General features: G+C 46.1%; 1 protein-coding gene across 2 annotated transcripts in view; it reads right to left on the minus strand.

The window, feature by feature from the left end:
* Positions 1-12,078, minus strand: part of ELAPOR1 (endosome-lysosome associated apoptosis and autophagy regulator 1) — a 71,616-nt gene that overhangs the window by 25,713 nt on the left and 33,825 nt on the right. Inside the window, exons 2-5 of one of the 2 annotated variants that reach the window (XM_082383276.1) lie at positions 9,216-9,336; positions 6,722-6,914; positions 724-871; positions 174-254 (exon numbers count right to left, since the gene is read on the minus strand). In XM_082383276.1, the coding sequence (XP_082239402.1) occupies positions 174-254; positions 724-871; positions 6,722-6,914; positions 9,216-9,336 (543 nt within the window). Of the gene's footprint in view, positions 1-173; positions 255-723; positions 872-6,721; positions 6,915-9,215; positions 9,337-12,078 lie in introns of those variants that run through there. The other variant, XM_082383277.1, reaches the window with a different exon arrangement.

The raw sequence follows: 12,078 nt of genomic DNA on the forward strand, positions 1-12,078 counted from the left end.
TCCATATTATGTCAACTCAAGAGGAGAGAAGCTATAGCATCCTCATGTTGTCAGACAACTGCCCTCTAGGGAGAGAAGAGTGGAGGCCCAGATGGGGAGGAAACACTCTTTGGAGGAAAGGCCCTTGGTCCCTTTTCTGGAATCTCCAGGGAGAAGGCTGCTCTGATACTCACACTGTGGAATTCCCATCCTTTCTCTGTGGTTTTCATCCACCTCGAGTCATCTGCATTGGGCTGGCACTGGTCATTCTGAACCTGAGGCAGCAGGAATTTGAGATCAGAGTCTCTCAGCTTTCTAAGGAAATGAGTTGCTTACCCCATGATGCCCCAGCCCTCCAGAGGGCCCTTCTTATGGGAGAAGGACTGAGCTCAAGAGTCATGAGATTTGAAGTATGGCAAGAGCTAGTTACACACAAAAAATGTCAGTACGTTGACACTAAAGAAATTATGCGTAACTCAGAGCTGTTACGTGCTGTTTTCATGTCTGAACAGGGCAGAACACCTAGGAAACTCCCAGACTCTATCTACTCTTCCCCTCAGGGTCCTAAGACTTCTGCCTTTCTCTTTGCCTCTTGAAGCCTCAGCTCACTTTGACTACAGTTCTCTCCAGAGGGAAAACAACTGTGAAAACTTCCCAAGCAGGACTATGCGTGTGATTCCTGTAAATGAGTCTGAGCCTCGGAGGGTCTTTACCTCCCACCTTCCCCCTCAGCCAGGGGCTTACAAAAAACTCGAAGATGATGCTGGAGTCTGGGTAGTAGTATTCAAAGTTAACAGTGCCAGACTGCTTCAGGTTCACGGCGTACATCAGCGTGGCCGTGCACTCATCCGTGTTGGAGGAGATATAGTCACCCAGAGGAACCCACTTGGACCTGTGAGGGAACAGGAGCCAAGTTCACAGTCAGGAGCCCAGCCCACCAGGGCTTGTGCGATATGCAGGTCTCATGTCCTGCTAGGTCTCTGCAGAATTCCAGACTTGTGATTCACAAGTGGAAGCTTACACCTGAAAATGCTCAGTGAAGAATGACCTCCAAGTCAAGGAGCCTGGAGGTACAGCCAAGAGGAGGACAGGTAGGTGTACCTCCACATTATGCAGAACTACCCAGAAGATAGACGGCAGGTAAGGTTGTGGATAGGGGGGAGGTAGATAATATTTATTGGTTGCTTACTATCTCCCAGATGATGAACTACATATTTTACACTCATGATTTCTTTCTATCAGTAAGAGGAAATGCAATTTTGTCCCCATTTAATGGATGATAAAACGGAGGCTTGTTGAGTGCCTTGCCCGGTATAACACAGCCAGCAAGTGACAGGGCTGAGATTCAAACCCAGGTTTGCCTAACTCAAAGCTGTCAAAGAAAGTTAGTAGATAAAGCTATTCTTCAGGACTCAGAAGTCCATCCAGTCTAATCCACCCATTTTTTTGTTTTTTGGTTTTTGTTTTTGTTTTGAAATGTCCACTTTTAGAGGCTACTAGGAACTGGTTTTTATGGGAAGGGGGAAGGGAGAAGGCATGTTGATTTTGTTTTCTAAATACCTCTACTGTGTCTACCCTACCCAAGGGCTCTTCCTTCTCCTCCCCGCATGTCCCTCAGCTCTGAATCAGCCCCAGCTCGCCTCCCTGCCTCCAGTCCTCTGCTTCCTCCAATCCCTTCTCCACAGTGTGGCTGGAGAGAGCCTCCAGAACACAAATCTGACCCTGTCACTTCCCTGCTTGAAACTCTGACTCCCTGTTGCCCTTAGGATGGGGTTACGAACTCCTCACCCACTCTCTATGCTCCAGCCCTACAGCATTTCTTTCAATTCTTCTGCCAAACTTTCTCTCACCTCTGGCTCTTCCCAAACACTGTTCTCTCTTCCTGGAACAAACTTCCTCCTCCCTCCATCTATTTAATTCCTACTCGTGTCTTAGAGCAAACGTCACCTAATCTGAGAAGTCCTCCTTGACTCCTTTACCTGCCTCTGCTACGTGTGCCCTCAGCTCTCACTGTTCCCTTTCTCAAAATCACAATCCTCCTGTATTTCATTTAAACATGTTATGAAATATTTAAGACCCGCCACCCTGCTTAAGAAATGCAACACAGCAGAAGTCTTGGTGTACCCCTGGCTAATCTCAACCCCCTCTGCATCACACACACCTTTCCCCACTGTCAAGTAACCACTTTCCTGAATTTGGTGCTTGACGTCCCCATGTGGTTCTCTGCCCTTCACTAATTATGTATGTATTTCTAAACAATATACTGTATGATAGCATTTTGCATGTTTTTTTTTTTAAAGGACATTTTTTTTTAAATACTTATTTTATTTAATTAATTAATTAATTTATGGCTGTGTTGGGTCTTCGTCTCTGTGAGGGCTTTCTCTCTAGTTGCGGCAAGTGGGGCCACTCTTCATCGCGGTGCGCGGGCCTCTCATTATCGCGGCCTCTCCAGCTGCGGAGCACAGGCTCCAGACGCGCAGGCTCAGCAATTGTGGCTCACGGGCCTAGTTTCTCCGCGGCATGTGGGATCTTCCCAGACCAGGGCTCGAACCCATGTTCCCTGCATTGGCAGGCGGATTCTCAACCACTGCGCCACCAGGGAAGCCCCATTTTGCATGTTTTTATATCTTATGTGCTCATGGATTCTGAAACTTGCTTTTTTTCCCTCAACACGTATAATGATTGTGGGATTCATCCATATCCATATTCACACGTGAACAAAAGCTCTTCTTTCACTTTTACCAGTATGTAAGATTGCTTTCTATGGTTTGCCCATATTTATTTATGCATTACTTGTTGACGGACATCTAGATTGTTTCCAATTGTTTGCTATTGTGCACACTCTTGTTAGGAACATTCTCACATGTCTCCCTCTACGCATATTTGAGTGGAAAGCCTGGGGGTAGAACTGCTGGGTCACAGGGTATGTGAACCTCCAACTTTACCAGCTATGGCCACGTTGTGCTCCAGAGTGGCTGTCGTCAACTGCACCCACCCGCAGCGAAAGACAGTTCCTCTTGCTCCACATCCTCCCCACATCTGGAATGGTCAGACGTTAAAATTGTTGCCAATATGATACGGTAGGACAGAGTGTCTCAGTGGGCTTTAAATCTTATTTCCTTAACTATCAGTGAGGTTGAGCATCTTTTTGTAGTTTATTTGCAATTTGGTTTCCTCTTCTGGTCATACTTTAATTCTTCTTGAATTGCCTGTCTTCCTGCCTGTCTTGTCGATGCTGTGAGGGCAGAGACCAAACTTAACTTGCTCACTTCTGTGTCCCTAGCACTAAGCCCTGGACCTGGCACAGAAGAGGGACTCAGGGCATTAAACAGATGAATGTGGGAAATGGGTGATCAAAGACAATCCCACTATTTCACTGCTGTGCCTGAGACCAGCCCAGGTCTCCAGTGATTAATAATGGTCAGTTCAGGGGACCTCAGATTAGTCCACTGTTTTCCCCCAGTGTTTGTCAGAATAACATGGTACTTCCAGCTCTTCAACAGTTAGTGTTATTCTCAAATGGAAGCGTATCCAAAATACCTAAGCTGAGCTCATCCAATATACCCAGCTAACCTAACGGTACTGATTTCTCCTTGTTAAAAGAGACGGCACTTAAAGCTGATGTGCTCACAGCATCAGCTATAAATAACTCCTGAAGGTGGATGAATAATTAAAAAGATGCCGTAAGTGGATTACATTTGCAAAATGCATCACAATTCTGACTTTTGTCAGAGCTGTCCCTGGTGGAGATCGTTTCACGTTCAATAATAACAACATGTCTTGATTGATTTCTAGTGCCAGGCATTGCTCCAAATCTTTACAAGTATCATTTCATTTCATCCTTACCACAGCCTCTAAGAAGAGTACTATTTTTATCACTGGTTCGTTAGAATGAGGACACCAAGGCATGGAAGAGATTAGGAACCTGCCCTCAGTCGTTTAGCTGTGATCTGCTTATACCTGCTTTGTTTTGCCATGGCCCTGGGGAAAAGGGAGGCAAGTTTTCAAAGAGGAATTCTCACATGGTGGCCACCCAGACACACTGCCAAGCTCACACTGGGTAGCACTGTTTATAAATTCAGGTCAGAAAGAAGAAACTGTACAGGAAAACTTAGAAGCTTCCAAAGTTTGAGACCCTTTTTAATGCTTTCTCTCATTCTTGTTTCACCTTCACAGTGTTTGGTCTTCTGTTCTTTCTCCTCCATGAACGTACAGCATCCTTTCCATGACTCCCTTTTCACTCTTATCCCCTTTTGCTTATCCCAGTTTTGGATCTGAGGACTGTTTCCATCACCTTAGTCCTGGGACATTTACCCAGGGACCAAGGATGATCCCCTGAAGGCTCAGGATCCTGCCATGGAAACTCCATTCAGTTGGCCTGTTTTGTTTCCAATTATTTATTTTGTGTCTGCTTTGTGCCAGGTGTTAGATACTGGAGACACAGCAAAGCACAAGACAGCCCTGACCCCCTCCCTCTTGGAGCTTGCATTCTATTTCTAGTGGAGGAGACAGAAACTTATCACACAGTTAATCACATAGTAATAACTATGGTAAGTGCCATAAGGAGAAATACAAGATGATGTATGTGTGTGTAACAGGGGCCTGTGGGGTCAGGGATGGCTTCTTTGAGGCAGTCACTTTTAGGCAGAGACCCGAGGGTGAAGCAGGAGTCAGCTGGGGGAAGAGTTGCAGAAGAGCGTGTTAAAGGCGCCAGGAGGGCGGGAGCATGGTGGCCAGCGTGGCTGGCGCTCTGAAAGCAGGAGGAGAGGCACTGGAGAGAGGCTGGAAGAAGGGGCAGGGGGCAGAGGCCCTGCAGGCTGTGACAACGTGTTGGATTTTATTCCAGTGGGAATCCACAGAATCCAGAGTTCTGAGCAGCAAAGTACTGTGATTGGGCTTGTGTTTAAGAAGATCAATCTGGCTGCTGAGTGGACGGTGGCCTGGAGGAAGCTGGGGTTGGAAGCGGGGACCAGCTGGGAGGCGCTAGAGGCAGAGCAGGTGGGAGGCGCCACTGGCCGGGGTTAGTTTGGGGGCAGTGGGCTTGGATTCAGGTAAATACACAGTCGAGCAGGAAAGCCGGACACTTGGTGACCTGATAGCAGCTGCTATTGCCTTTCTGGGGCACGGTGGGGAAATCACAAACCCTCTCTAGGTGGCCATTTCCTCTCCATTTCTCCTTTTTCCCCCTCCCGGGAATGTCGTGGGATGCCTTAAGATCCAGGCCCTGAAGCAGTCTGTGCTGTGGAAACACAAGCCGTTTTGAACAGACCCACATCTGGCCTCGCTGAGAGAGAATGATTTCTGGACTTTCACTGCTTCCCCAGACAGGGAGAAACCCTGCTTTCAGGCACGTGGGGACTGACCCACTGAGCCAGGCCTGCGCCTTGTCCAGGGTCAGTCACATTCTCTGTTAGGACTAAAATGGGGGTTGCTTGTCTTAACCCACACATTCCCTCTCCTTCCAGCTTGAATCCTCTCCAGCTTTATCTCTGCTGTGAACGTTGTCATGCTAATGATTTTGACTCATAATATTGAACTCTAAAATAACATTAAAATTGGACTGTTAGAGGCCTCCTGCCTGGCTCAGACAATGGCGCTTCTAGGAGATTTAAGTATAGGAATGGGAGACATTGCTCCCACCTTTAGAAATCCAGGTGTAATACAATTAATCCTTTTTTATCCTTTTGATTGCTTGGGTATAAGAGAAACTTTCATGTACTTTTCTCCTGTATTCTTTGTCAATATTTAACAGAGGGCAGAGGAAGATTGTCTTTTACATCTGTGCATCCCCCTACTTTTCCTCTCTAGGACTGGATATTGCCTTGCACGCACTAAATGTTATTTGAAGGTAGCAGCATGGGGCAGTGGAAAGCTTGGACTGGGTGTGAATTCCAGTCTCCCAGTTGTAAGCTAGGTAACGAAGGACAAGTCACTGAACCTCACTGAGCTTCCAGTTCCTCATCTGTGTAATGGGAACAATAATATCTATTTCACTGTCACAGGGGTTCTTGTGAGGATTAGAGAAAATAATATACGTAAAGCATCCAGAATAGTGCCTGAACTATAGAAGGCACATCATTTAATTCCAGGGATAGGTTACTCCCATCCCTGGAATTAAATATCCGGCGATTTGATAAGGATAGCTCACCCGTTCTGTAAGCACCCTGGGCTGAGCCTTTCAATTACTGAAAAGATTTCCTTCTGAGCTGGAGAATTTTCTGGTCATCAGGGTCTCAAAGGGTTTGGAAGATCTCAGCCATCACTGACCAAAGCTCTGGTCCTACTTTATCCTCCCAAACCCATAAACTCAGACCAGTTTTAGAAGCTAGCACCAAAGCCAGGAAGATACCCAAGGCTTTGCACATGGTGTTGCAACCAAGTTGAGGAAGTTTATTGGCTGATCCAAACTTCCATAGTGGAATCCAGTTGGATTTTGTGTTAACTGGACTGGGCCATTTAACCCTTGTTGAGCTTATCCACCTGTCTCTATCTCCCCGTGTTTTTCACCTGTCACAAATACCTGTCAGTCGCTGGGAAGCTTAGGTCAGTAAGGTTGGGCTGATGTGGATGTCACGTCCAGCAGTCCCGTGGGGCCCTGCTCTAGCCCTCACCCCCAGGCGCAGGAGAGGAGGCTGTGGCGTGCTTCCTGCAGCCCCCTCCCCAATACGGGGAGCAGGGAGGTAAGGGGGGCGTGGGGCTAAGGGGGTGGGCGCGGAGTGTTGGGAGAGGGGCGACTCACGAAGTGCAGTTCTCAGTGGAATCTGTGGTGCTGTCCTCGATCTCCATGTTGGTTGAGAGGCTGGCAAAGCCATGGGGCAGCTCATCCCACTCGTCGAAACGGATGCCTGTGCCAAGGGAGTAGCGGCCCTCAGCACACGGCTTACACGCCTGGTCCTTCATGTCCAGAAACTCCCCGGCTTTGCAAGAGAAGGCTGGAACACAGAGCGGGGACAAGGGTGGGTGGTGAGGCTGCTGCCACGCAGGAGAAGTGGGTGGGTTGTGTGCATCCTAGGGGGAGGACCGGAGGATGGAGACCTGGGAGCTTCCCCCACTAAGATTTGGAGCCAGGGCGCATCTTGTATGATTCCACTTCCATGGAATGTCCAGAATAGGCAAATCCGTAGAGATAGAAGGGAGATTTGTGGCACCAGGGACTTGGGGGAGGGGGCGTGGGGAGAGATTGCTAATGGATATGTTTCTTTTTGGGGTGATGAAAATGTTCCGCAATTAGATAGTGGTGATAGTTATGCAACTGTGTGAATATTCTAAAGCCACTGAACTTTATAACCTACAGGGGTGAATCTTCTGATGTAAATTATATCTCAATAAAGCTGTTATTTTATTCTATTTACTCTATCTATCTGTTTATTTATTTATTTATTGGTCAAACCACACCACATGGCTTAAAGGATCTTAATTCCCTGACGGGGGATTGAACCTGGGCCATGACGGTGAAAATGCCGAGTCCTAACCACTGGTCTGTCAGGGAATTCCCAAGCTGATATTTAAAAAAAAAAGATTTAGGGCCTTGTTGCAGGACTTTGGGTTTGTCCCTGTCAGTCTCGTTTCCTAAGGGGTCTAAGGGGTAGCCTCAGCCATTCTGAGAGCTCTCCAGTGAAGAGCATGGTCTCTCGTGCTGACCCCTCTGAATGGCACCTAGCCCTTCAGCCTTGAACTTCCCCCTTGAGTTTCTGGCCTCTGTCTTCTCCTTTCTGGTCCCACTGCCACCGTACTAGTTGGGATTCTTGTGACCTGTTAGCTCAACCATTGCAATGTCCTCCTAACTAGTTCCCTGTTTCTTGTTTTTGCTCATTCGGTGGTCAGAAGTATCTTTCTAAAACACTCATAGGTACTATTATTTCTGTTATTTAAAAAATAATCAGGCACCATCCCCACTTTTGGTTATAGAATTAAGCTGTCAGCCTGGCATTCAAATTCTTCCCCAATTTTCCCCCAACCTAACTTTCCGGCTTGATCTCCCACTACAAACCTTTCTCCACCCTACTCCCATCCATCCCCTCCCTGTGTTGCCTCCACCCCAGCCCACATGCTCTTCTCTGAATGTGTCTGATGTTCTCCCACCTCCAAGCTTTTGCTCGAGTGGTTCTCCCAGGGGTTCCTGATCCCTAAGCATCCATAACTCCCATTCTTTTCACCTCATACAACACATCATATTGATGTGTGCCTCCCACTAGGCTCTGAGCTCCTCTAGGGACGGTGGCTCAGCGACTGGCGCAGACATAGCAGGGGCTACATAAAGTCTGCTGAAAAAAATGAATGGATGAACGGGTGTCTGCTCCTTCCACCAGACTGTATGCTTCTGAAGGCGGAGACTGTGCCTTATTTATCTTTGTGGTTCACATAGCAGGTGCACATAGTGCTCAAGAACGCTGGCCAAGTTTACTGAAGATGGCTCATTTGTTTCCATTAGTCACACCTCAGTTCTACTCAGATCTTAGCAATATCCATTCATGGATTTAACAAGTATTTATTTGCTCACCTGCTGAACCAGGCACCAGGCTAAGCTTATTTTAGATTTTAAGTGCCCTCAATCTCCTTTCCAAATTTTCAAGTATTCTTTGATTCTAGTTCCTGATTTTTATTGTTATCCACTGCCCCCCTTATGCATTTCTAAAAAGAACAGCTCAGGAGAAATAGCTGCCAGTGGTAGAAAAGTTGTAGCTGCAGAGTCCCAGAGGTGGGGTGGGAGCTGCAGGGAAGTCACTACCTTTCCGGCTGCACGGTCAGCTCCACAGTCAGGGAAGATTCTTGTTCCCTGAAGTAATGCCCAGTGCATTATAAAGGTCTGTCTCTGCAGAAAGTTATCTTCTCTGGCTTCTTTTTCAAGAATGACTGCAAATCACAATCTTTCCTAAATGAGTGACTATGGCTGGTGAGTGTAGGTTGGAGAGAAATGCACAGCCAAAAAAAGAAAATGTATGTAAACAGAGAAAATAATCTAAGTGGCACACAGCCGGAATTATTTTTACTTTATACCCTGATGGGATTTAAATCTGAAAATAAAACAAAAGTAAATTGAGATACCCAGTTTGCATCCACGAAATAACACTTCTGCACCAAATCTCAAGAGGTTTGGGGATGAGGACTGGCGGCGTGGGAGGGGGGCGGGGTGAGATCTGATTCCTCAAGGCAGCCGCACTGTCAGGAAGGGCCTAACTTGGATGGCAGGAGGCTTGGGGCAGAGGCCAAAGCTGAGAGGCAGGGTTGCTTACAGCACTCGGTGCCCTTGACGGGGTCAGGGAGGCTGGTGCACAGGCCCGGGGTATGCGGCACGGCGACCCTCCACCTGGAACCCGTGCTGTCACAGGCCGTGTACTCGTAGTGGTACTCAGACTGCAGATGAGAGAAGAGTGGGCACAATGTGCATTAGTAGTGGTCAAACAATAACAGCTTCCTACCCACTTCCTGCCCAGTACGAGGGCTACTGACACTCATCATCACAGTAACGGGCCCTGGGACCCCGGCAGGGAACAAGGCATCATGGAACCAAATGATTGTTATCAAGCACATACAGGAGCTACGGTTATTGGATCATTCCTCTCCACCGGCCATGGTCTAGTCCCTAGAAACCCTTTTTTCTTTTCTTTTTTTAAATGACTCTCTTTGCGGTTGTGTATAAATGTCCTGATAGGCCAGAGGAATGTGAGAAGGTAACTAAAGAACAGGCTACAAACAGGTGGAATTTTTCTTGTCCCAAACTGCAGAATTTATGAGCAGGGACTGGTCCATGAAAAATTTACAAAGGATTGTCACAAAAGCTGTATTTCTATTTCCCTGATTTCCTTGCATTCTTCACGCTCTCTCCTGCCCAAAAAAACTATGAATTCCCACCTCGAATTTTATGAAAATGTCACATTTAGCCCAGGCAGGTGATGGGTTCTCATCACATGAGCCTATTCACGCCTAATTTCTCTGTGCAATGAAAACTCACAGTTCAGTTGCTTTACCTGAACTAAGAATAAACTCAAAAACAACAACAAAACTGCCAAATCAAGCATTAAATAAAACAGCAAGAGCCACAACAAAAATCATCGAAAGCACTACTTGGGAAAAAGAAAGCACAATAAACGTGCCAAATACTCTTCAACACTTCTTACTCTTTTAAATCTCATAATAAACAACAGTCCATAGAATTAATGTGATTTTGGCTCTGATAAGCATTTTACAATCCTCACTTACCAAAAACTATATTCAAGCCCTAAAGTACTTTGTATTACTGTATCCATAAGAAAAATAGAATTAATGTCCCCCTTCTACCCATATGAAAGGATGATTGCATAATATATAAATGCAAGGAGCTGGGGCTAAAACTGAGACAGTTTGAAGTTGGCTAACCTAAGAATGTATCAGAACCAAAAAAAGAAATCTTTACTTTTTGGAGGGGGTAAATAAACTGCCTTTCATCTCTTCTAAGATGCACATTTCTTTCACATTTTAACACCTGTGAAGTCAAGTTGTGGCTTATAACTGACACAATTAAGGAAGCATCGTGTCATGTTTTAACCGATGGAGTTTTTCCTTTCTTTTTGGTACATAAAAAACAGTTCAATTTCTCCTGTGCTAGCTTGGCTTCTCGTGGCTTCCATGGAACCTTAGACACACTAGGGGTTCCCTGTACCTTATGCTATTCACTCCAGGCCCATCTACTAAGCATAGGCTTTCTTTTGGTCTTAGAAGCAGTGTTATTTCAGACTTGTGGAAACACAGTAAACATGTTGTTTCTTGATTTGTAGTTTCAGAAACTTAGGGTGATGAGAGAACAATTTTAGAGCTCCATTTTTATTGTCTTCTATTATAAATATTTACCAAATATATATTGTCTGCCCAGCACTTAGAGGTACTAGATGTTGTGTCCAGTGTGGCTCAGGACAGCGACGCAGAAACTGGGCACTTTCATCCAGAGGCAGCAGATGCGGAGGAAGAAGAGGAGTTGGGGGAATTGTGAGCCTAACTTTTGATGAGAAGCTTTGGCTTTAGATTAGATGTCAGTGTCATCTAGCAAAGAAAGAACATCTGGGTGGGAATTCTTTGTGCCCTTGAGCTACCATCACTCTGGATCTACTTTTCCTCTTAATTCCATTCTTTTCTTCATCCCAGAGGACTCTGAGGATAAATAAGGCAACTACACATATATCAATTCAGGTCTAAAAATGATACTCTCCAAAGGGTTTTGCTGCAAGAAAGAGGGGTAAAATCCACAGTATGTAAATTAAATGGAGAATTGAGTGAATCAGGCAGAACGGATTCAATGTTCTGCCCACGAACGTAATTATGCCTGTCATTTGCACAGTGCTTTTACATTCCCAAACACCATCTTATTTGATCCTTAAACTCCCCAGAAGGCAAGCAGAGCAGGGGGTGTTTCCTCCATTGCACAGATGAGTAAACACTCTCCATGGGGTGAAATGGCTTGTCCAAGGTCACACAGCTGGTAAGTCACTGAGCTAGAACTCAGGCTTTGCTACCAGGAATCTTCCACCCTCATAAGTCCCATCAAACACAGACTCACACGGAGCGAAATTTAACAGCCAAATCTAAAAATTAAGCAAGGCAGTGTTGGTTGTCTGCCAGCAGCCAGGCTTGCTTCTGAGGCCTAAGAATTGGTGTTAAAACATCTAATCTGTTCGAGCAGATCATTTCAGTCACTCTGACTGCATTTGGCCTCTCGGAGACACATGGGCCCAGCCTGCTTCTCTTTGCATCGTCTTTCATTTGGTGTCCCCTGGGTCCTGCTCTGGTGGGAGGTTTGCCGGGAAAATGGTGGTTCCGAACCTTAGAAAGTTTCCCTTTCAATATGTGCTACTTTACTTCATGTCACTTGGGGATATTTACACTACCCAATGTGGCTGGCTCTGCTGCAGCTGTTTCGAATCTGAACTATACTTTGCTATCTCACCAGCCAAGACATAGGCTTAGACGGACAGTTAAATCAGAGACATAACTGGCAGCGCTCCTCAATTATATTCAGAGTTCTGTGAACAAATCAATTCCCCCACAGTACCTCAGTTTAACCAGTGATCTGTCTTTGAGAGCATACGGTCTGCATAATATACAGATTCACAAAGGAGACACATG

The sequence above is a fragment of the Balaenoptera borealis genome, assembly GCF_965194805.1.
Source record: "Balaenoptera borealis genome assembly, chromosome: 1".
Classification (NCBI taxonomy): Eukaryota; Metazoa; Chordata; class Mammalia; order Artiodactyla; family Balaenopteridae; genus Balaenoptera; species Balaenoptera borealis.